The sequence below is a fragment of the Equus asinus genome, chromosome 20 (genome assembly GCF_041296235.1).
Source record: "Equus asinus isolate D_3611 breed Donkey chromosome 20, EquAss-T2T_v2, whole genome shotgun sequence".
NCBI classification, from domain to species: domain Eukaryota; kingdom Metazoa; phylum Chordata; class Mammalia; order Perissodactyla; family Equidae; genus Equus; species Equus asinus.
This window is the reverse complement of record NC_091809.1, coordinates 26,188,027-26,214,248: the sequence shown is the minus strand read 5'-3', so window position 1 is coordinate 26,214,248 and position 26,222 is coordinate 26,188,027. Positions and strand designations below refer to the sequence as shown.

At 41.4% G+C, this 26,222-nt stretch overlaps 1 protein-coding gene across 1 annotated transcript; it reads right to left on the bottom strand.

The window, feature by feature from the left end:
- Positions 1 to 1,392: 1,392 nt before the first annotated feature.
- LOC106826940 (zinc finger protein 791-like) lies at positions 1,393 to 26,194 on the bottom strand. Its single transcript, XM_070492173.1, has 5 exons — positions 26,022 to 26,194; positions 9,653 to 9,779; positions 9,388 to 9,448; positions 8,573 to 8,768; positions 1,393 to 2,185 (listed from the first exon to the last, which is right to left on the bottom strand). The coding sequence occupies exons 1-4, from the start codon at positions 26,022 to 26,024 to the stop codon at positions 8,699 to 8,701; spliced, it is 261 nt and encodes an 86-aa protein (XP_070348274.1). The 5' UTR covers positions 26,025 to 26,194; the 3' UTR covers positions 1,393 to 2,185; positions 8,573 to 8,698.
- Between the last annotated feature and the right edge of the window lie 28 nt (positions 26,195 to 26,222).

The following is a 26,222-nucleotide window of genomic DNA, read 5'->3' as shown; positions in this document are numbered from 1 at the left end:
AGCATGATCTCTGACCCAAGGGGTATGGGTTTTAATTCAATCTCTTATTTGTCATTTACTAGTTTTTGTGACCACCGGAAGTTTACTGAAATTACTGCCCTCACTTGCTTTTTTAATAAGATAGGAAATATATCTACTTTATAGAATTTGCTGGGGTTTTACTGAATTAATCTTTGTGTACCAAGCTAATTTCCATAAAAGACTAGAAATGGTGCCGGAGAGAGAAAGCACACTCTGCAAGGTAGGAGCTGGACAGACAGTACTGGCATGGCCATCACATCAAAGGCTATGTTGTTTTGCCGTCGAATGTAAATTATCTTACAGACAACCAACATCACATGGGTTTATTTGTTGTGATGGAATAAGACCAACATGAGACCACTACCACGTCTGTACCTGGATTATACAAGAAAATTGTCAAAACTACAGAAATTACCAAACATCTCACTATTCTGGCACAGGTGACTGTTGCTTCTTGATCTATTAGTTATAGCCCCATTCCATTCTTCTGCTTTCTAGATAAGAATGATTGGGATACCAAATCATAGAATTACATTTACTTTTTGAGATCATTAATCAAAGCCCTGATACCTTGAACCCCAAACACCTAATGCAAGCCCCACTCGTGTAGAGCCCACCCTATAACCCTCTGTGGAGATGCATCATGGTTCCTCACGGTGTATGGTCTTCGCTATCACAATGAGTCAATAACTCAACTTGGTTCTAGTACGACTGTGTTCCTGGTGACCTTTGGCTGCGGGGCACTGATGAAAGCAAGATATCAGTGTTTACTAACATGAATGAATAATAAGTCATTTTAATGGGAAGACATGTTAACTATATAGGAAGAAAAGAATTTAACCTCAGAAAATTGCCTTGAGTCATAGACGAAATCAAATAATTCAAACCTCAAAAAAGGAATTAAAAGAAATCAAAGAAGTAATCGAAAGAAAAACTGGAAAAATACCGTGAAATAAATGAGTATGAAAACAGAAAATCAAAATTTATGGAATACACACAAAGAGGTTTTAGGGTCAAATATATAGTTTCAAATACAGTAGAAAGGAAAAAGATCTGAAATCAATAGTTTAAGTTTCAAGTGAAAGAAACTAGAAAAAGAAAAGCATATCAATTCAAAGCTTAGAAAAAGGTAAATACTAAAACTAGAAGCACAAGTCAATGAAACAGAAAACCAGAAAATCAATAAAACCAAAAGTTGGTTCTCTGACAAGACCAAAAAAAAAAATTGATAAAATCAAAGCAGGACTAACCAATAACCAAGGGGAAAGAAAAGAAAACACAAATTACCAAAATAGGAAAAAAAAAAGGAGGAAGGCATCACTGCAAATATACCTGAGATCTTAAAAGCTATATGGGAATCATATGAACTACTTTATGCCAATAGACTAGATAATTTATTTGAAATGGACAATTCTTATCAAACTAGACTCAAGAAGAAATAGAGATAAAAAATCTGAATACGGGCTGGCCTGGTGGTGTAGTGGTTAAGTTTGCACATTCCACGTCAGTGGCCTGGGGTTCACAGGCCCGGATCCCGGGTGCAGACCTAGCCCTGCTTGTCAAATCACGCTGTGGTGGCATCCCACATAAAACAGAGGAAGATTGTCACAGATATTAGCTCAGGGCCAACATCCTCACACACACACACACACACACACACACAAAACCCAAAAGACCTGAATAGGCCTCTATCAAGTAAAGAAATTTAAGTAGTAGTTAAAAATCTTCCCACAAAGAAAAGCCATGGCCCAGACAGCTTCACTGTTGGAATTCTAACATACATTTAAAGAAGAAATAATGCCAATACAATACCAATAAGAGAGGAGGAACTACATTATAAGTCATCTAACCAAAGCTAGACAAAGACATCACAAGGAAAAAAAAGATGGAGTCCTCCTGCACTGTATACTTGTGTCAAATCACCACGATGTATTCTTAAAATGCTTTACAATTTTGTCAATTATACCTCAATAAAGCTACAAAAGGGGGCCAGCCCCGTGGCCGAGTGGTTAAGTTCGCGCACTCCACTTTGGCAGCCCAGGGTTTTGCTGGTTCGGATCCTGGGCACGGACATGGCACCACTCATCAGGCCACGCTGAGGCAGCGTCCCACACGCAGAACGAGAGGCACTCACAACTAGAATACACGACGATGTACTGGGGGGCTTTGGGGAGAAGAAGAAGAAGAAAAAAAAAGATTGGCAACAGATGTTAGCTCAGGCACCAATCTTTAGGAAAAAAAAAGAAAGCTACAAAAAAATCATTAGAAAAGAAGTGTGTTTGGGTTGACTGTGAGAAAAAAGTAAAAAGAAAAAAAAACCCACCAAGAACCAGATGAATGATCCTCATAAACAAAAACTTTTAACAAGATATTGGCAAACAAAATACAGTAATACATAAAAAGGTTTGTATATGGTGATGGAGTTTGTCAAGGAATGTAAAGGTGGATTTAACATCTGAAAATCAATGTAAGATACTATCTTAAAAAGACTCAAGAAAAAGCATATGATAATCTCCACAAACACAGAAAAAACATGTGAGAAAAATCCAGCATGCATTCATGATAAAAATTCTCATCCAATTATATCTGGAAGGAAACCACCCCAATCTGATGATGCATATGAAGAACCTAGAGGGAACATCCTACTTTGTGGTGTGAGACTGAACGCATTGTCCCTCAGACTGGAAACAAAGCAAGTGTTCTTTTCTAGTACTTCTAGTCAAAATTGTCCTGGAACACCCAGCCAGTGCACGGCAAGAAAGAAAACTTAAAGAAACAAAGATGAGAAAGAAGTAAAAAGAAGTTTATTTGCAGATGGTATGATCTTGTTTGTAGAAATTCTTATTGAATCTAAGGGGGGGAAACACCACTAGAACTAACAGCAAGGTCCTAGGCTCAAGGTCACTGATTCAATATGTAAGAACCAACTGAACTGCTATATACCACCAATGAAAACTCCAAAACTGAAACGAAGAAAATTCCATTCGCCATGCATCAAAAGCAAAATACTGGATTGGCTGCACGAGGAAATCTCCCGACCCTCTCCCCAGCAAAATGAGTATAAATGATAACAATTATTTTAAAAATCCAATCATCTAAAGGCTCTGGAATGTGTCATAAGGGCATACAGCAAATGGACAAACATTTAGTCAATGAAATTTGCTACGTGAGACTAAGAACAGCGACAGTCTGTGGCACCTGAACCACAACTTGCTTTCTGCCCCTCCCAGTTCAATGTGATAGAAATTCCACTCCAGACAGGGGCAGCCAAGAACACAAGATTTCCTCTATCCCCTGCTCTCAGTCAAGGGCTATGGTGTCTTTCTGGGAAGGGCAGTCACCAGCATTTCTCAACCTCTCCTAGCTACACGTTGCAGAGGCTCATTCCAAGTGAGTGAAGCAAGTAGGTCAGGGAGTCATTTTTCCCACCTGGTTGTCACTGACAGGGCAGAGACTCTACCTGAGGCATGGCACATTGAGAATACTGGAGCCCCCAACTGCCCTTGCCCCAGCCCATTCATAGTGTGGAAGTTCTAAGCCACGAGAGGCAAGCCGAGAAGACCAGAGGCTGCCATCCACACTTAAAGTTGTGACTCAAAGGTTTTGCTCATAGGCAGAGGCAGTCTCTAAGAACACACAGCTCCAAAGCTCTCTCCAAAGAAGCTGACTTCATTCAAAACAAATGTGTGCAAGTTCGAGACTAAAGGTACCTCAAAAACAATGGAAGATCTGATGGTCAGCAATGAAGAGAAGACTAGTATCTCCATGAGAGCAACAAACCTAACAAGTAGGCCCACTAGTTTCAAAGAGAACGAGGGAAAAAGACAGATAAGGAAAGCCCTCTTGGGATCAGAACAAACCTTGGCCTCAAAAACTACCTCTACAAAGGGGTGGGAATTATCAGGGTACTGTCAAAGGGCACTGTCTCAGGGCACTGTCAAGAACAATAGCACAATCGGCCTACAATAACAGTGTAAGTCAGTGAAAGAGACAGTCAGTGAGGGTCCTGTCAAAACCACTGTCGTCCCAATGTGACTGTAAGCATGCCCAAGAGTGTGCTAACGTGGGGAAAATAGACGTCACTGAAATGTCAGCCGGTCACTAAGCAAATGAAGAAGCAAACAAGCAGCAGCCCTGGCAAGAACATGATCTAGAATGTCAATTTTTAACAGAAAGTTTATGATACATGAAAGGAAACAAAGGAGTGACCCACAAACAGGAAAAAGGTAGGCAAGAGAAACTGTCCGTGAGAGGGTCTAGATGACGGATTTAACAAAGGCTTCAGAGCAGCCATTATAAATATGTTTAAAGAACTAAGGGAGACTATGTTAAAGAGGAAAGGTATGGTAACAGTGTCACATGAAAGAATATCAATAAAGACAGAGAAGATATAGGTGGATGAGATTATGCAACCTAAAGAAAATAGAGAAGAAACAATGAAGAAAAATGTAAAGAGCTTTTATAAAATATGGAACACTAAGTACTCCAACGTATGCATGACAGGAGTACCAGGAGACAACAGAGAAAGGATCAGAAAAAATATTCCGCCATTATTTCTTCAAATAAACTCTGCCTCTCTTCTTTTTCTGGGACTTCCATGATGTGTTGGTTTAATGGTGACCCCTAAGTCCCTTGGCTATGTTCTCTTTCCTTTATTTTCCTTTGCTCCTCAGACTTGACAATTTCAAATGACCTGTTTTCAAGTTCACTGATTCTTTCTTCTGCCTGTTCAAGTCTGCTGTTGACCCTCTAGTGAATTTTTCAATTCAGTTCTTGTATGTTTTCAGCTCCAGAATATCTCTGGTTATAAAAATAATTTCTCTCTTTTATATTCCTATTTTGTACATATATGCTTTTCCTTAAGCTCTGAGGATATTTAAGACTGTTGTTTTCAAGTCACTGTCTACTAAGTCTGAAGCCTGTGTTTTTTTAGGGTTGGTTTCTGGAGATTTATGCTTTAATTTGTTCCTTTGAGTGGGCTATGTTTCCCAGTTTCTTTCTGTGTCTCGTGATCTTTTGTTGAAAATTAGCTATTTGAAAAAAGAACCACATCTCCTACTTTTTACAGACTGACTCCATGCAGGGGAAGACCTCTACTATCAGCCTGGCATGAAGGTTTAGGGTCTTCTCAGGTCTTTTCTGGGTGTGGGTCTTCCCTGGGTGTGTAGGTGTGTGTTTTTCCCCCAATTCCCCTGTATACATGGCTGCTTCTAAATGTATTAATTTCCCTAAGAGTCTCACAAGCCCAAATTGTGTAAGGAGATCTTTTGAGCACTCTCTTACTGATACAGCCCATTGTCATTTATGGTTTATGGTCATCCTTATTACTACCATTCATTACACCCTTCTCTTTGACTACAGATGTCATCCTGGCAGTCTTTCACAAAAAGGCACTGACAAAAATACATTATAAGTTTTTGGTATTATGAATAAATGAGAAATTAGTTTCATGACAAAAATTGTAACTATAGAATAAAAAATAAAATCTGAGGAAAAAAATAACTTGTATGTACATGGTGGTAGTGACTCAGAATGTATAATGATTAATTTGACAAAATTACAAGTTGGTCTGAAAATCCACAGTTTCAATGGGATGTTTTAATATATCCTATCAGGAAATGGAAAAATACTTGTTAGTATACAAGTTGTCTGGAACAGTTAATAAAATATTTCTAAGAAACATCTACAGAAGCATTTGCTTGACCAAAAAATACACATTGTTTTAATAAAATCACATACAAATATAACTGAAAATGTGCTGAGGAATCTTGTTTGGCTCTGAGTAATTGGAAACACCCACAATCTGCCTGATAAGAGAAAGGTGCTAATTCTCACATGGAGGGCCTGGGTCAGAGCAGTCGCTGCACAGGGCAGTGGAGGAACAGATGCCCATGTGGTTCCTTTTGACTGCATCACTGTAGCTGCCTTGGTGGAATCAGGAACACACAGTCACTACACTGTTAGCAGAACAAGGTGTTTACTACACAAATCAGAAGTTATACAAATACAATCTAAAGAGCGGAGTCAGTACTTCAGAGAGCATTCTCAAACTGTGGGACTTGTGGAGGTATCTGTTGAAACCCACAGCTCTGAGAAAATGGAAACCAGGTAGTTACTGTTGGTTTTGAGAATACTCTTAGCTGGCAGGGCAAAGAATCAGGAGAATGGGCTGGAAGATGGTGTATGTGAAACTCCCAGGCATCTGTCTGTCTCTGTACCATGCTTCCCAAGACTAAGGCCTTCTTCACTTTGGCCTTTCAAACCTCACGCAAGTGAGGCTACTAGTGAATTCTAACATGGAACCATAAAAAGAACAATTTCTAGAAAATGTAGGACACATTCCCCACGTTGACATAATACATTCCAGGAGAGCTATCTCCAATTCTGCATTTTATTGTCCTATCACAGGTCTCTTTTCTTAATGTAAAGTCTATTATTCAAAGCATAGTCATAAGGAATGACAAAGAGTAAAGTGAAAAGATGTAAATAGTAATTCAAGTGAGATTATACTCAATAATAAACTTTGCATACTTACAAATTTATGCCAACTATTTATTAGCAAGGAAAAAGGAATAAAGCTCTTCTGATGAAAGAAAAAGAAAGTTTTTCTCATAAGAAAGGGTACGGAATATCCAGTACCTGGCACAGGAGGTCAAGAAGAAAATCCCAACAAATATAAAGATGTCATTTTTCAATGGCCCCTGACAGAAAAGTTAAAATATATTAAAATAACATAGGGGCCGGCTCCGTGGCCAAGTGGTTAAGTTCGCGTGCTCTGCTGTGGTGGCCCAGGGTTCGGATCCTGGGCACGGACATGGCACCGCTCATCAGGCCACGTTGAGGCGGCGTCCCACATCCCACAACCAGAAGGACCTGCAACTAAGATATACAACTGTGTACGGGTGGGGGGGGGGGTTGGGGAGATACAGCAGAAAAAAGAAAAAAAAAAAAAGATTGGCAACAGTTGTTAGCCCAGGTACCAATCTTTAAAATAAAATAAAATAAAATAACATAAAATTATAGAAAATTAAATCCACTGGCATATTAGATATACACTCTAGTTCACCCATGGATTCAACAGACTTAAAAATGGAAAGACAAAAATTTTATTAACTGATTTAAGAGAAAAAAACACTACGTATTAAATTTATGTATAAATGCTTAAAGAGTACATACCTACAGAATTATCTCACCTCAATGTTTATTTGCAAAACTATGAAGTATAAATCCATAATCCACAGGTCCACTTTAAGAATGAGGCAGTGATAAAGACAATATATTTATAATTGTGAAAATTAGTAAACAGAAAACTCATCTAAAATGTGGTCAGGAGGCCAGAAGGGGGAGCTCTTATGTCCTAGAATGACTGCAGCCCCAACAGGAAGAAGAAAAGCTTCCTCTTCTCGTCCAGCGACAGCTCAGCTGATGAGAGACGGCCACAATCAGCCAACGAAATGCCACCACACTTTGAACTCCTCGTCTCCTCCAACAGACTCTGTTTATAACAGCCCTCCCAACGTCCTCTTCCCCTCTATACATGAGTTTCTCTCCCCCTTATTGTTCATTACTTGCACGTGGTTCACCATGGTTGTGGACCCTGATTTGCAATGCTTTGCTATCCCGAATAAACCTATTTTTGCTGGAGAAATAAATGGCTATTTGCTTAAGGTTAACATAATCTTGCATTTCTTTCTTGTTCTGAAACTTATGCCTTATTATATATGAATTAATTTGCATCAGGCTTTCCCATGTTACTTACATTTAGAGGATTTCTCTGCATTGGGAGTTTTCACATGACTTTGAAAGTATTTGTTAAAACGCAAAACTTTCCCCTATTTTTCACATTTATAGGGTTTCTGTCCAGTGTGCTTTCTCATCACATGGCTTTTTAAGGATGAGGGCCAATTAAAAGCTTTCCCACAATGCTTACATTTAAGAGGTCTCTCTCCAGTGTGAGTTCTTCCAGGGATTTGAAATGTATTGGGACGACTGAAGGCTATCCCACATTGTTTACATTTATAGGGTTTCTCTCCAGTGTGCACTTGCATGTGTCCTTGAAAGACTGTGTGATAAACAAAGGCTTTCCCACATTCCTTACATTCATAGGGTTTCTCTCCAGTGTGAGTTCTTTCATGTATTCGAAATGTATTGGGATTATTGAAGGCTTTCCCACATTCTTTACATTTATAAGGTCCATCTCCTATGTGCAATATCATGTGTGTTCGAATACTTGTGATGTAAATGAAAGTTTTCCCACATACCTTGCATGCATAGGGTTTCTCACCAGTGTGAATTCTTTCATGTTTCTGCAAATCTAGAAATGAACTAAAGATTTTCCTACATCTTTTACATTCATAAGGATTCTCAGGGTGAGTCCTTTCATGTCTTTGAAGAGACTGGCGATAACTGAAAGCTTTCCCACATTTATTACATGTAAAGGGTTTCTCTCCATTGTGATTTCTTTCATGTTTTTGAAAAGACTGGAGATAACAGAAGGCTGTTCCACATTCTTTACATTTATATGGCTTCTCTCCATATCCCTGATACTCACATGGTTTGTGTTGGGTGTGAAATCTGAGGTGCCTATTAAGGGACGAATGACACACGAAGACTTTTCCACACACACTGCATTTGCATGATTTTACTGCAACAGGAGGTTTCTTGTTCAGATTAAGATTTAGAATCTGGCTGATGGTTTCTCCACACTACCTTCTTTACTTTCACAGAATCTCTCTCCCATAGAACTTCTATAAAAAATGAGAAGCACATTATGAATGGTCTGTTAATGAGTTTACATTTATTAATAGGTATTAGAATTACACCTTTATCATTTTCAGGGGAAGTTTATGTTTTCTGCCTTGTCTGAATTGTTTGAAAGTGAACAGACTGCACGTGCTGCAAGAAGGCTTGACCACAGTTATTTTCAAAACACCAACAGTCATCTGTGGGCTTTAAAATACTGTTTCCAAGTAAGCTATTTTGTAAACACTGAACATCTGTCATATTTAAGAAAACATTTTTGGTGAAAATTTTCTAGAAATAAATTTATTAGAAGCTGGGCTCATTTATTTTGCTTTTTAAAAAAATTTCAGGGCCGGCCCCGTGGCCGAGTGGTTAAGTTTGCGTGATCCGCTTCGGCGGCCCAGGGTTTCGCTGGTTCAGATCCTGGGCTTGGACATGGCACCGCTCGTCAAGCCATGCTGAGGCAGAGTCCCACATGCCACAACTAGAAGGACCCATAACTAAAAATATGCAACTATGTGCCAGGGGCTTGGGGGAAAAAGGAAAAATAAAATCTTTAAAAAAATTTCATGATAAACTCACACTCCCTGTGGGACGCTGCTTCCTCTTGTGAGGCCAACTCACCTTAAATTTCTCCCCTGGTTTTTGGATTGATCTTCAATGTCACGATATTCCCATTTTTTTCCTAAAATGCAGACCCAGAAAAATCACTATGATTATTAGAAATTACAGAAAAATTAATAGATTCTAGGTCCATGATGAGCTGTGACCATGCCTGCTTTATTTATGAAACTAGTCCCTTTCCACCTTCCACATCTTATGACAGTGTTGATAAGCAAGAAATACCTGTTTTCTAATTGACTAAGTGAAGGAATGTCTTTATTCTTACCCACTGAGGCCAGGTTCCTGAAGGTTTCCTGCATCACATCTCTGCAGAGTTTCTTCTGCAAAGGATTCAGCAGAGTCCACTCCTCCAGAGTGAACTTCACAGCCACATCTTCAAAGGCCACTGGGTCCTACACCATCCCACATATGTGTAGAGAATGGATGAGACTGACAGCACTGGGGATCTATATGTAAATCATAAGAAGTTCATATATGACCTCAAAACACTTATTCTATGACTTGGTTGTCAAAACTCTTACTCTCTGTACACACTCAATTCCTCATAAACGTAAGTCTCAGGAGCACATAGAAATTATTTCCACAGTTTAACTCTGATCGCTTCGAGTCTTATTGCTTTCTAATGGCAGTTGAGAACACCTTGAAGAAATGAAAGTCATATGTCACTTAACAACAGGGATACATTCTGAGAAATGCGTTAGGCCATTTCATCATTGTGTGAACTTCATAGAGTGTACTTACACAAAGCTAGATGGTATAGCCTACTACACACCTAGGTAAGATAAGATATAGTACTTATCTCATGAGACCACAGTCATATATGAGGTCTGTTGTTGACCAAAGTGCCATTATGTGGCACATGACCATAATGCTATAAAAATAAAAAGAGTTTCCATTTTAAGACCGTCAATTCCTTGTGAGAAAAACACTTTTACCTCCTTCCTTCTCATCCAGCATATCACTCAGCATGCCACAAGACACATGGTCAAATCTGGATAAAGTTTTAATGAATAAAGCACACCGACAAACTGCAAGCTTTTTCTTTTATTCCCATCACCAAACATGAGAAGCCAGGAGGCTTATGGAAATCCAACTTCAACAAGGTCCAGCTGGCCATACCTTCCTGAAATACTTCAGGTCACTATAAAGATTCAGTTCCAGCAAGATGAATAAACATATTCTTGTGGAGAATTATTAACTTTAACTTGTTTGTTTAATATTTACCACAACATTCGTCCCAACTGTCCCATTTCATGGACCTGGCAATTTAATCAGAAGTTAGAGCTCAGGCATGAGGAAGAAGGCATACACTCACAGGCCTTAGGGCTGCTTCCTATCAATTGTTAACACACATACACACACATACTGAGACGACAGGATGACAGAAAAGCTCTTTCCAACAGAACTGTAACAGTGGACCCTGGGCCTTGCTGATCTTAAGGAACCAGATAAGAGTTGCAGTTTGCAAGTGAGTTCACCGAAGTCCACAATGGTTTGATGGTGAATATGCCCATCATTATAAAATACACGAAGGGTTCAGCAGTGCTCTCCTCCAAAAAAAGTAAAATCTCCTTTTTCCAATTTCAGAGGAAGTGATTTCCAACAAGCCACTCTAGAGGCTGCCTTCGCGCTTCTCTCATTTCTGTGCCCTCATGTGGGGCACAGGAACATGACACCCAACCCCTAACTAGGAAATCTTAAGCTGAATAATCCCTCTAGCCACTGGTCTCTGAAAAAAGATCATTAACCAACTGATGTCCATGTGCAAGGGACAGAAAAGGCTCCCAGACAGCAACTTTGGTGCTAGAATTTACCCATTCAGTAAAGCAACAGCAGAAGTGGAACACCTCTCTTGTGGGCCCAGGGTGTAAAACGAACTGCTGGGGCCAGCCCTAATTACTCTTTGTAGAGTGGCTCTGTAGCGCTTGCTCATAACCAAGTCCTACTACCTTGTGTGCAGAAGAGAATGAACATTAGCAGGCCTGAGACTGCTGATCCTTAGAAATGCTTGCTCACTAAGTTCATCCTTCAAAGGTATCCGAATTTGGGAAAGATCCCACCAACCTAACGGGTAGGAGTGGTTCCGTGTGCTTAAACTGTTTATGGAAACAATATGGTACATCCTGAACTCTTGTTCTCCTTCTGAGTCTGGACTTTTGTTACAGGAGAGAGTGCCTACATAATCAGACCTCAGAAAACACTCTGCACACTGAATCTCTAATGAACTTCCATGGTAGAAAATATGACACAAGTGTTGTCACAACTTTTGCTTGGGAAACTGAGCTCACCTTACGTGATTACACTAAGAGAGAACATTTAGAAGCTTTCATCTAGTTTCAGCCCAATCGAACTACGTACTAAATAGACTAATGAAGGATGATTAACTATCCTAATACAAAAATTGAAAAAAAAAAATTTGGTAATGTCAAAGCAGAATGAAATAAGTGGAAAAAGGGCACATGTTCTTAAAAAGAACTCAATGTCATTGATCCCAAATTATATCTTTATAAAATTTCATAAATCCCCAGACTTTTTAGGAGTCAACAAAAAGCACTTCTCCAAAGTGGTAGAACAATGGTCAGTCTTCTGAAGAACAAGGTAATAAAGACTTCCCTAACATGCATCAAAGACTTTCTAAGTATACTATTCCAGTCAGCATAGGATTAGCAGAAAGCTAACAAACAGACCGAGGGAAAGCAAGAGTCTTCCACAGGCCAGCAAGTATATGGAAAGCTGGTCAGGGACAGAGCGGGCAGTGCAGACCAGTGGCAGACATCATAAACACTTGAATATATATGTGGGGCAGGGACAAACTGTTTTCTAATCGGAAAATGCATTGTATTCCTCTCTAGTCCAAGGACAATAATAAATTTACTGTAGATTTAAATGTGAAAGATAAAACTAGAACACTTTCAGAAGTAGGGCAATTGTATTTTTGATGCAACTATAGGGAGAATTTTCTCATACAGGAAAAAGAGAGAGCCATAAAGGAAGAGATTGACAACTTCAAATACATTAAAATTAAGAGAGTTAAACAGTAAAGTGGGAGAAAAATATCTGCAACACAGGCAATATAAAAGGATTAGCGTACAGAGGAAAAATGAATGCACATGTGATGGAAAAAATGGGAAAATAACCAAAATATATTTAACAGAAGATGAAACACCATATATGAAAACAGGTCCATTTCCTCAGTAATGAGGAAATATCCAAATAAAACATTAAGTAGATTCCACCACATGCTGATTAGGACAAAAATCAGTCTATCTGATACTCTCAAGTGCTGATCATAGTAAACAAATAAACAGTTATGCCCAAACGTAGGAAGGGTCAGCTGATACAGTGCATTGCCATTTTCTGTAAATTTGAACTTGACTACAATCTACAGCGCAGCAATTTTTCTCCAATGTCAGAAAAGTTATTGTGGACCTGCACTTGGAGACTGATATAAGCATGATAGGAGCAGTATTTTTCACTAGAGTAAAAAATAAACTTGAAAAAGCACAAACACCAAAAGCACTGAAATGGGGAGTAAACTGGATGCCCCACAGTCTCAGGTACTAGCATGTGTGAAACATACCAAGGCAAAGAAACCACTGAAAAATCTTTTCAATGTAATATCATTAATACTCTTTTATGCAAAGTTCAAAGGAGGCAAAACTAAAAAAATATTACTTAGTGAAAAATAAAAGATGCTAAAGGTATGAAGAATAACCACAGAACCAGGACACTGATCATCAAAAGGGCAAGATGGAGATGAGTCAGAGAAGGGAACATAAGGAGATTCTAACAACTACCCAAGGCCCATTTATGAACTTAGTGTGAGTGTGTGTGTGTGTATGTGTGTGTGTGAGGAAGATTCACCTTGAGCTAACATCCATGCCAATTTTCCTCTGCTTTGTATGTGGGATGCTTCCACAGCACGGCTGATGAGTGGAGTAGGTCTGCACCTGGGTTCTGAACCTGCAAACCCTGTGCTGTCAAAGTGGAGAGCGTGTAACTTTAACCACTCTGCCACGGGGCCAGCCTCTCGCTTATGAATTTTGATAACTATTCCAAGGATATTTATAGTTATTATTATTTTTTCTTTTTTAAAGATTGGCACCTGAACTAACAACCGTTACCAATCTTTTTTTTTTCCTGCTTTTTTCTCCCCAGATACCCCCAGTATATAGCTGTATATTTTAGTTGTGGGTCCTTCTTGTTGTGGCATGTTGGATGCCACCTCACCGTGGCCTGATGAGCAGTGCCATGTTCACGCCCAGGATCCGAATCGGTGAAACCCTGGGCTGCTGAAGCAGAGTACGCGAACTTAACCACTCAGCCATGGGGCCAGCCCCTACAGTTATTATTAAATACTGTCAAAAACTATTTTCTACATTCTTTTCTGAATATACTTGGTGATAAAAATTTAAAGAATTAACTAAATTTGGAGAAGAACATGATTTGTATATCTTTGTTTGCCCCATAACATGGCAGTCTGAGTTTTAATTCACAGTTTTGGCAGCAAAAATTGGTAACAAGCCAAGTGTCCATTTGGAAAGAATTGGTTACATCATCACATGCACCTTTAGAAATACCAAGGGTGGCATATATTGATATGTAGAGACCTGCAAGTCCTACCAACCAAACAATTAAACAAAGTACTGCAATGTATATACCATGTTATCTTTTCTATAACCATTATGGTCACTTAGCAGAGGCAGATGAACCCCAGGCAAGATGTAGAGATGGATGACACCACACACATGCTAAGAATTACAAGACCAGACACTGAAAGTAACCATGATTGATATGCTAAGGGCTGTAATGGAAAGAGTGGACAACACGCAGGAAGAGATGGGTAATGGAAGCAGAGATGGAACAATAAGAAAAAAATCATAAAGGAATGAAAGAAAAACATTGTAACAGAAATGAAGAATGACTTTGAGGGGCGCAACAATGCACTGGAAACGCCTGAGAAAAGAATCAGGGAGCTTAAAGAAGTATCAACAGAACCTTCCAATCTGAAAAGCACAGACTAAAAAAAAGAACAAAAATGACAAAACAGAATATCCAAGAACTGTGGGACAATTACAAAAAGCGTAACATATACATAATGGGAATACCTAAAGAATAAGTAAAAAAGGAAGGAACAGGAAAAAAAAATGAGTCAAGCAATAGTGACTGAGATTTTCCTAAAATTAATGAAATACACCAAAAGCACAGATTCAAGAAGCTGAGACAACACTAAGAAGGATAAATACCAAGAAATGCACAACCATGTATATCATATTCAAAATGGAGAAAAATCAAAGACAAAAAATATAGTGAAAGAAGCCAGAGAAGAAAAACATCTTATTTATAGAGCAACAAGGATAAGAATTAAATTGGGCCTCTTTTCATAAACCACACATGCAAGAAGGGAGCTTTGTGAAATAAAGTGTTGAAAGAAAAAAAGCCACCCAACTAGAATCCTGTATTGAGCAAAAATTAGCCTTCAAAACTGATGGAGAAATAAAGATTTTCTGAGACAAACAAAAATGGAGAGAATCTGTCATGGTACCCTGCTCTGCAAGAAATGTTTAAAGAAATTCATGAGAAAGGAAGAAAATGGTAAGAAAAGGTACAGCACTACAGAAGGAATGCATGATGGTAAAATAAAATCACTTCTTCTTCTTCTTCTTAATTAACCTGACATGTAACAGTTTGTTCAAAATAATAATAGTAACAACATATTCAGTAATTATAACTTTTGGATAAGTGAAATGAATGATGGCAATGTTACAAGGGACAGGAAAGGAGGAATTGCAACGCTTTGTTATGAGGTACCTGCACGTCCAGTGCTACCTGAGAGAGGACTCAGGTTAGCAGTAAACATCTACTGCAAAATCAAGGGCAACCACTCAAAAAGTTTTAAAAATGTGTAACTGATATACTAAGAAAGGAGAAAAATGGAATCAGGCAAAATGCTCAATTAAAGCCAGAAAAGGCAGACAAAAGGTAGAAGACAAAAAAGAAACAAAGAACAAGGGCAACAAATAGAAAAAACAAAAAATTATGGGAGCTATTAATCCAACTATATCAATAATCACTTTAAAAGTCAATGCTCTAAAAACACAAGTGAAAGAAACTGTCACAGCAGATAAAAAGATATCTAATTATATGTTATTCACAAGAAACACACTTTAAATATAAACACACAGACAAAAGGATGGAGAAAGAAATACCATGCTAACACTAAACAAAGGAAAGCTGGCATTGCTATATTAACTTCAGACAAAGCAGACTTCAGAGCAAGGAAAACTTGCAGGGATAAAGAGCGACATTACAATAATGATGAGGGGTGAAGAGTCCAAGAAGACACAGCAATTCTTCATGTGTATGTACATAACAACTGTGTGGCAAAATCCATGAGGCAAAATTGATATGACTAAGGGAGAAATATATGAACCCACTATCATAATTGGTGACTTCGACACCTCCCTGTTAGGAATTAATAAGAGTTCCAGCAGGCAGAAAATCAGGAAGGACATATTTGAATTGAATAGCATCACCAAACAACTAGATTTAATTGAAATCCATTTGAAATACTTCATGTAACAGCAGCAGAACACACATTCTTCTCCAGGTCACAGGAAACATTCTGGTACCTAAAACACACCTTAACAGATTTGAAAGTATAGAAATCATAAAAAATATACTCTCAGAGCAAAATGGTATTAATCTAGAAATCAATAACAGAAGTTGGGAAACCTCCAAATATTGGAGATTAAACACCACACTTCTAAATAACACATGAATAAAAGAAGTCTTAAGAGCAATAAAAAATTATTTTGAAGTGAAAATACAATTTATCAGAGTTTGTGGGATACAGCAAGAACAGCGTCCAGAGGGAAATTTATACTACTGAATGCATACAAAAGAAAAGAAGAAAGACTGATAATCAATATGTAAATATCTACCTTAGGAAATTACAAAAGGAAAAGTGAATTAAACCCAAAGTACAAGAAAAGAAATAATAAAAATTAGAAAAGAAATCAATGCAATTGTGGGAAATCAATAGAGAAAATTAACAAAACCAAAAGCTGGTTCTTTGAAAAGATTAATAAAATTGATAAACATCAAGATAACCAAGAAAAGCAAGAAAAAAAGAGGGAAGACAGAAATTATTAATCCTAGAAATCAAAGGAAGGTACAGGCATACCTCACTTTAATGTGCTTCACATATTTTGCACTTTTTACAAGACCCTCCATCAAAGATTATGACTCAGTGAAGGCTCAGATGATGGTCGGCACGTTTTAGCAACAAAAAATTTTTTAATTAAGGTATATACGTTATTTTTTAGACATAATGCTACTGCACACTTAAAAGACTGCAACATAGTATAAACACAACTTTTATATGCACTGGGAGACCAAAAAATTCATGTCACTTGCTTTATTGCAGTGGTCTGGAACTGAACCCACAATATCTCCAAGGTATGCCCGTAAATGAAAATGAAAAAGCATTTGACCAAACCCAACATCCATTTATGATACTAAGAAAAGAAGGGAACCTCCTCTTCTTGGGAAAGAACATCTACAAGAAATCTGCAGCTAAAATCATACTTAATGATGAAAAACTAGATATTTTCCTGTGAGATCAATTCCTAGTACAAAAAGTCATAGTTAATTAAATAAGACAAGAAAAAGAAAGAAACAGTATACATAATGGAAAGTAAGAAATAAAACTGTCTTTACTGCATATGATGATTGTCTATGAAGAAAATTTCAAAGAACCCACACAAAGAAAATTCCTAGAACTAATAAAAGTATAGACAGGTTGAAAGATACAATGGTAATATACAGAAGTCAATGATTTCCTATAGAGCCACAGAAATTTAGTCAACTGATCTCTGACAAAGGACCAAAGGCAATTCAATGGAGAAAAAGAGTCTTTTCAACAAATAGTGCTGGAAAACTGGACATCCACATGCCAAAAAACAAAAACAATCTAGACATAGACCTTACACATTTCACAAAAATTAACTCAAAATGGAACATAGATCTAAAATGTAATACAAAACTATCAAACTTCTAGGAAATAACACAGGAGGAAATCTAGATACAATACGAAAAGCAAGATTCATGAAAGAAAAGAATGGTAAGTTTGACTTCACTGAAACAAAAAATTGCTGCTCTGCAGAAGACAGTGTACAGAGATTGAAAAGACAAACTGTAGCCTGGGAGAAAACTCTTAAAACTCAACAATAAGAAGAACCTAAGTAAAAATGAGCTAAAGATGTGAACACGCAACTTGCCAAAGGAAATATACAGATGGGAAATAAGCACATGAAAAGATGCTCATCATAATAGGTCATCAGGGAATTGCAAATAAAACAAGGAGGTAACCACTACACTCTTAGTGGAATAGCTAAAATTTCAAAACACTAAGAACATCAAACGATGGCAACGATCTGGAGCAAGAGGAATCCTCAATAACTGCTGGTGGGAATGGAGAATGCTGTGCCTTCTTTGGAAGCCAGGTAGTTTTTTAAAAAAACTAAACGTACTCTTACCACAAAATCTAGCAATCACACTCTTTACCCAAATAAGTTGAAAGCTTATATTCACACAAAAAGCTGCATGTTTACAGGGATTTTATCAATAATTGCCAAAACCTAGTTAACCAAGATATCCTCCAATAGGCGAATGGATAAGCAATCCATGGTACATCCATTTGATGACACGAGCCCAGCACCATATAACTGAGAAGGGAAAGAGTGCCTTGGTTCCTAACAGTAGTGGCTGCAAGTTTGACTTGGATAAGGAGTGTCCTGGTGAGGCCTTGTACTGTGGATTTAGCATATGTGGAGATAAGTGTTCCTTTTATTTCTATCTTGGGTACCTGTCAGGCAAGAGATTCTCAGAGTCCTTTTACCACAAAGGGGAACTCTCAGAGACAGACCTAAGAGTCTTTCTCTAAGATATGTACAGATGAGTTGATTTTTGTGAAATGTGTAAGGTCTATGTCTAGATTCTTTTTTTTTTTTTGCATGTGGATGTCCAGTTTTCCATGTACAGATGGAGCTAACTGTTGGTCATAGCTCAGATCTCAGATGACTGCCTGATGTTTGCTCAGTTGTCCAACCTGGGTCCCATCCTTCATCAAGGATGTCCCCGATTAAGGGATGAAAAGCAATGACTTGTCCTGAGCTCCATCATGTAAGATTGTGACGATGTCACCTGAAGTCCACGAACTCTCCACTTCTGCTCACTCAGTTAAACCCAAGGGACTCCTCAGGGAGCCAAGGGGTCTGGGAGAGGAGTGACCTCCTTTAGCACCATGGCATTTGGCAGGGGACTGGGGGGAGGAGAGGCCACCTCCTCCTGCAGGTGGGATATGCTGGAGGGTGCAGGTTTGGCTCCAAGTCTTACCACAGAATCTAGCAATGACTGCAAGGTCTTGGTAGCCGTGCTGAGCTCCTGGGGTGCTGTTTCCAGGTCCTGAGTCATAATGGGCAGCTGGGGGGGAGGGTGACATGCTCAGGGCCCAGGAGAACCCCTATTTACAGGAGAGCCCAGTACTTGGTGGTAATTGCAGCTCTAATGACATATAGTGTGGGCTGAGGAGGGCAGGGTCTTGCATCAGAAGCCCACGGACAACTTAAGGCCATCATGGGAACTCCAGGAGGCACGCTGGAAGGTCTGAGGCCTCTATACTGAAGGAGACACCGAGGGCGATAGCCAGAGTCCCTGTTGAATGCAATTTAAACACAGTCTAGAGCCTTCTGTGATAGGAGTGCCTTCAAGGTGGGCCAATTTGCAAGTAACAGCATAAATGGGCTTAAGTAAAAGCAAGGAATATGTTATCTCCAGAAGACCAAAATAATCTAGCCAACCTTGTGGGTGCTGAGAGGGACAATAGCTATTTCTTCATGGTGTCAGGGACAGAGTGGCCCCTTGTTTATCAAATAAGTTTGAGGAAATTAACCAAGGTGTCAGGCATCTCCCTTTATGTGTGGGTTATGGCCCATCTGCTTTTTGTGAGCTCCTCTGTTCAATACTTGTATGTCCTGAATATGAAATGAACTTCCTCAGAAGAGGATGTCGTTAATGTAATGTCATCCCTGTGCTCCTGGAGCAAGGGCAATGCAGTTCAGACCCTGCCTGCAGAGGCTGTGTGCACTGGCAATGGTGGTGAGGTTCCCTGAGGGTAACCCAGTAAAGGGGCACCACGTCCCTTCAGAGGGGAATGCCCAATGCAGCTGAGAGGCTGTGGACACAGGACTGGACAGAACAGACTTAGCCGAATCTGTGAGAGCAGGGGCAGAGTGTTTACCAGTTGCTGATTGGGTGGAGTCAGTAATTTCCATGATGTTGGGGACTGGGTACGGGGCTTATTTGGTGTGACCACAGCCTCCAGGTTGTGGCAATCCACTGTGAGGTGTCGTTCATTCTTCCAGACTTAAGAACAGGCCAAATCCAGCTGTTCAAAGGAGAAGCACTGAGGAGAATTACCCCTTCACTAAAGAGGTTTTGTATAATGGTTTTGTTTTTGTAAATATTTTTGAATTTCTGTATATTATGATGTTTGACAGCTTACAAAATCTTTTTGGCTGGGGAGACTGCCCCTGCCTGGGCTCGCCAGTTCTTGAGATAGCAAAGGGTCCAACTTGAAGCAAGCCTTTGATAAGCAAACTAAATAACCCAGAGCTAGACCTTCTCTACCTGGCCTTAACCCATCTTTCCAAGTTTTCAGTCTTGCCCCCATCCCATAAGGCTAGAGGTCAGATCCAGGGCTCACTCTCTCCTGGGACCCATCCACCATAAACTGTCCACGGGTCAGACAGTTATTCCTTTGATACAGGAACCATCTGAGCCTAGACTTCACAACAAAACAAGAAGCCCCGTCAGGTGCAGCTGCATACCATTCTGCTGACTAACTACTCCTGGTCTGGGTGCTTTCACTGGTTTACAGTCTGAAGGCCAAAAAGCCTGCAAGTAAGCCATGGTTTCAACCAAACATGGCAAACACCAAGACCCAAATCTACTGGGGTAGGTACCCACTTTGAAGGGGTACTCCAGTCCCACATCCCAGAAGACATCACCCCAGCCCAGGAAGTAACTGCTGGAGAGGACGTCGCCTCAGACGACATCACCTCAGCCCAAGGTTCACCTTTGGAGATGTCTTCACCACCTGTGCTGGAGACAACTTCATCTTAATACTAAAACCTCCTCCCCAGTGACCTTATGGACTGCCTCTCCTAGGGCATGAAGTGGACACAGGACTATTGCTTCTCTTCCTTTAATATAGGGATTCTATGTTTCTGAGCTCGTTGTCTGCTTAGCCCATGATCTTGGTATATTCCTGGCTCTCTGCTAAAATGGACACCCCTACAATCCCAGGCCTAAAGGGAAATCTGGCAGAGCTTACTACTGTCTGCACCATTCTAACAACTCATAAGCCCCAGGAGGCACCTGCCTCTTATCAGTCAACTCCTTGACTCATGGTAAGAGGACCACTCACTCCCCAGTGCCTTCTCCCATCTCTTCCTGCTTTCCACCATGACTGCCATGACCACTCCTTCCCTTTAATTACACACAAACACCACTCATCTTTACAGATGTTACCGAGCAAAGGGGCATGATCTGCTTGCTGCAAGACAAGAGCCAATCTTCAAGAGGCAAGATGGTGGCAGAGAAAGGGCATTTATTAAGAGAGAAGCTGGCAAATCAGAAGATGGTGGACTAGCATCCTAAAGAACCATGTTAAGGGGACACAGAATCTTGAACCAGTTATATAGGCCAGTGGGTTATAGGGGAGGGGTTAGGAATGTTGACCCTCTGATGTTACGGAGTCTTCCAGTCTCCATTGATGATGGCTGTCAGCATAGACTCTCTGTTTGGGGTCAGCACATTCCTAAGGAACTCAAAGAACAAAGTTCCTGTCTTACTGCAGCTGGGAGGTACATACACAAGTTGGGGTCATAAAAATCTATAGAGCAGGTGGATCTCCTGGAGGGTGCAACTCCAGCTGGGTTAGTCAGTCACAGGTCATTCAAAGTTACAATATGGTTTCTTTTCTACAATATGGCTTCCCTTATGTCAACCTTGTGTTGAGCTGGTATCACACATACTTTACTAACTTATCATTTCATACCCTCCCACAACAGAACCGCCACCTTGACCTGAGTACATCCCAACACACTTCACAACTCCACCAAGATAATGTTAGAGACGCCCAGAATTTCAGATTGATTTTGGCTAATGCCATATAATGGGGAGCTTAGCTACGGGCTGGCCTGCAGACTCCTTGTACTTCTACTTGTCTTCCTCCTTTATTCTCATAATAAAATATTTTCTATGCTGTTCAGGGAAACTTACGCCTAACTCTCTAGAAATCTCCACTATAATCACCCAAATCTTTCCTTAATATGATGACAAAACATAAGAGGACTGATTGTACTGTAAATATTTTTAATTTTCTGTATATTGTAATGTTATGACATCTTAAAAAACCTTTCTGGCTGGGGAGAGACTGCCCTTCCCTGGGCGAGCTGATTTTTAGAGACAGCAAAGGGCCCAGCTGGGCACACGTCTTTAACATGCAAACAAACCAATCCAGAGCCCAGAGCGGACCTCACCCTCCTTTCTCTGGCTGTGCACCCCCGGGGAGCAATAACCTCCCTCCTTAATCGTCTCAGGGCAAGGAGCCAGGCAACTAGGGATCACCCCTATAGCCCAAAGCCCACCAAAATTATTCAAACAGCCAGTCCTAAACTGCTCGCTCAGCTGTGCTTTGCCTGTCCTGGAGAAACCCCAATAAAGTCTGTAGCCTAAACACTATCCAACGGGGTCTTCTGCCTCCTGATCACCCTGGTGTCTTTCCCAGGTGGCCCTGCATGGCACGGTGTGCAGCGTAAGTGCCTGACAATACGGCACTTTTTGATTGTAATGTAAGTGCCTGACATTAAGCTTTTGACTGTGGAGGCACCTGTTTCAAAGACATCCGATGGCAGCTACACTGCGAGATAAAGAGCCATGCTGCCCCACCCAAGAAGCTCCCTATTTAGAAAGCCCTGGGTGACCTAGATAACCAACGACTTGAGTGACCCTGCTTTTCCCATCCTGCGCTTTTATTCCTGTTCCTATAAGTTTGCCATTAAAGAGTGAACCCGTGAAACCCTAGCCACCCCACCCTTGGACCCCAATAAAGGCAGAGGCCCCTGGTCTGCTCATGCTCTCGCTCTCTTCTCCTTGGGCCTGCCACTGTTAAAAAGAAACGACAGGCTGCACATGGAGTCACCTGACCTAAGCCCACCAAGACTTAACACCTCACCTAGCTTCGGCTTCAACCTCCCCCAGGAACGCAGTCTTAACTGGTCAGTCTGGAATTTTCTGGTCAGCACCAATGAAGTAATCCCCTGATAGATCCTTTTTGTCCCCCAAAGTGATAAATAAATGACAAGCAATAGCATATATTGGGGTATCTGAGGAAGCCATTTGGTTAAAAACTAATTCGGCCTGACCTTGTTTTTCCAAGAGGGCCGGACGTGGCCTGTTGAGCATGCACTGTACATCTGCTTTAAACATTCACAATGCCTCAAAGACAAGAACGATGCCCTTAAAGAGAAGGTGTATCTTCCCCCATTGGCATTCCCCTAAGGAAAAGCATCTCTCCCTAAAAACTAAGGACCACTTAAATGTAGTAGAATTTTCAAAGATTTACATAATATGAGTAATTTTCCTCATATTAATTAAGATAAAAATTCAACTACATTCCTCACATCCATTAAAATAGGAATTCATTTGCCTTAGGAATAGTACAGCCTTTTAAATGTCAAAGTTCCCTAGGGACATGGACACACACAAAATGATCAAAAACTGGAAAACGTGGGGCCGCCTAGTGGCGTACTAGTTAAGTTCGTGCACTCCGCTTTGGTGGCCCAGGGTTCGCAGGATCCCAGGTGTGGACCTGCACACCGCTCATCAAGCCATGACGTGGCAGCATCCCACATACAAAATAGAGGAAGATGGGCAAAGATGTTAGCTCAGGGCCAATCTTCCTCACCAAAAAGAGGAAGAATGGCAACAGATATTAGCTCAGGGCCAGTCTTCCTCACCAAAAAAGAAAATTCACCTGAGAACTTAAAAACACCCATCTCACATCTTGAGGTTCTCGTGCCTCAATGTAACCAAAATTCTATTTGGTTCCACAATTTTCTTGCCTTACTCACATCATATCCCTCAATCAACGTAACATTTTGAAAGCAGAAGAAACTAAAAATGTTACATCCTCACATGGGGAATAGAATTACAAAATGCTAAGGGAAACTACAGTGACAGGGCCCCTGTATTCAATTGGCCAAGGAATCCAAAGGAAAAAAACATGAATATTCGAATCAGATCAGACAAGCAGCCTGTTTCCCCAGAGTTAGGAAGGAAAAACCACATTTAGAAAGCTAAACACCTTCCTAAGCTCAGGGTCCAGACTCTCCCCAAGAAGTGAGGGGAGGGCACCTGAGTAGCCACAGGAAGGAGCTCTGGGAGCCCCACACACCCTCCTCCCCCCAGGGAACAGTGCACATGCTCCCTCTCTCAGGCTCCATTCTCACGGTGAGGAAACTTGGCTGGATCCAGTTTAAGGTTCTGACCCAAATGGACCCCCAGATTAATGGGCCCTAATCCAGGACACAGAGCTCCTGACTCTCACAGACTTTCTCAGTGTAAACATATTACTCTCTGAGTGCACCTACACTGTGCATGCAAAACTCCAGTTATGTCTAGAAACAAGCCCAAGGGAACCACAGCGACAAGCTCAGAAAGGGCGTGACTCCCCACCCCATGAGCACGTGCACCCCCAGCTTTCCAGGGCTCTGCAGCTCCTCTCAGGAGAAAGGCTCCTTCCATGGGGGTTTGAGCAGTAGGACACCTGCAGGGGGAGGCTCCCCAGGAAGGACAACTGGGCCTGCAAGGCCTTCCCCCTGCAGGCTCAAGGGGGCCTTAGCTTAGACTCACTGCCCTCAGGCTCTGCTCCTCACTGGAGGTGATCTGATATTTAATTTTTTTTAATTTTTATTTATTTATTTATTTTTTTAGGAATATTAGCCTTGAGCTAACTGCTGCCAATCCTCCTTCTGCTGATTGGCCCTGAGCTAACATCCGTGCCCACCTTCCTCTACTTTATACGTGGGACGCCTACCACAGTATGGCTTGCCAAGCGGTGCCATGTCCGCACCAGGATCCGAACCAGCGAACCCCCGGCCGCCGAAGCAGAACGTGTGAACTTAACAGGTGCACCACCCGGCCCACCCCACGATCTGATATTTTAAATACACAAACCCAGTGTTTGAAGAACCAGCAAATTCACTCAAACCCAGTTTTTATGTGGAAAGCATGGAAGAAAATCGTAAGGCACCTTTTCTAGTTCAACCAGAAAACTCACAAACATCTGTTCTTTCACAAAATGAAGATGTCAGTTAATTACTATTTCCATGGGAAGAAGTTGTTTTGCAAACAATTTATCATATTTGAACACTTCTAGGTGTTGTAAGTCCAAGCCCCAGAGTTTCACTTGAAAACATCCAAAAGCAAAGAACAGACCTCAGAAATGAACTACACAAGCTCAGGAAAGAACAAACCTCAGAAAAGAACTACACAAGCTCAGGGATGGAAAAAAAGGAAAAGATTTTTAACAAATGCAAAGTAATACTGGAATATTTTACTTTCTCTGAAATTCACCTCTTTCTGCGTCTTTGAAAATATTTTATACTGTCTTTCAAGCTCTATTGATGGACCAAATTTTACATTTATTGAAAAACAGGCTCAAAGAAGTGAACAAATCTTTTCAGGCTGACAAACCAGGTGGGGACAGTGCTGACAGGACAGATCACCCAGGAAAATTTCTCAAGAGGAACCTGCACCCAGAGGATTTCCCACAGGATGTCTGTGCCCAGGGAGATCCTGGGGGAGACGCACGAGGATTTCATACAACGTGGTTCCAGGCGGTTATAGGCTGCTTTTCTCTCGTGTAAAATATCCACACACACAAAACAAATATTTAAAAAGAGCCATTCATGGCTCTGTGGAAAAATGATGAACAAAATACTGCGTCTGCTTGAAACGCACCACAGAGAACGAATAGTTGATAACGATGCTGTGAATCGGGGAGGGGAGTGCGGGAGGGATCTGGAAATTCAGGGATTTACTGTCGGTCCTGGAAGACCTGGGGGGACAGGGTAGTGGATTTGAGATCCTGCTCCCCAGACATTTGGAAAACTCAGGAGAAAACGGGTCCCCTCCGAGGAGAAAGGAGGCCCTGGGGACCCACAGACCGCAGCCCCTCCGCGCACGGACCCCGGAGACCGAGGCCCGACTGTCCGGCGGACCCTCCCGCGGGCCCCGCACCGTCTGGGACACGCGGGGCTGCGGGCGCACAGCGGCCCAGAGACGCTCCGGCCCAAGTCGCCGCGCGCAGGGACCACAGGACGCCCGGGGCCCGGCTGCCGGCCCCGCCCCCCACGCTGCGGCCGGAGGGGCCTGAGGGCCGAGCGGCGCCACCGCGGACTCGGGGCCGCAGACCCCGGAGGGGACCGCGGGAGGCCGGGCCCGCCCCGCCGCTTTCCACCAGCCGCTCCTCCCGCGTCCTCACCCCGGGGCCGCACGCTCACCATTTCCCGGCTTCCGGCGTCCCCGGCGTCGTCTCTACGGCTCCCGCGGCGGCGCCGGTGGCAGCGCGAGCGGGGCAGCGGGAGAGCCGCCAGACCGTCACCTGGCAGTCGGGAGGCCGGAGCAGCCCGCAGCGAGCAGAGACGTGCAGGCCGCTCATGCGTCGCTCCACCCACCTGCCTCAGCAGCGCCCCTGATTGGAC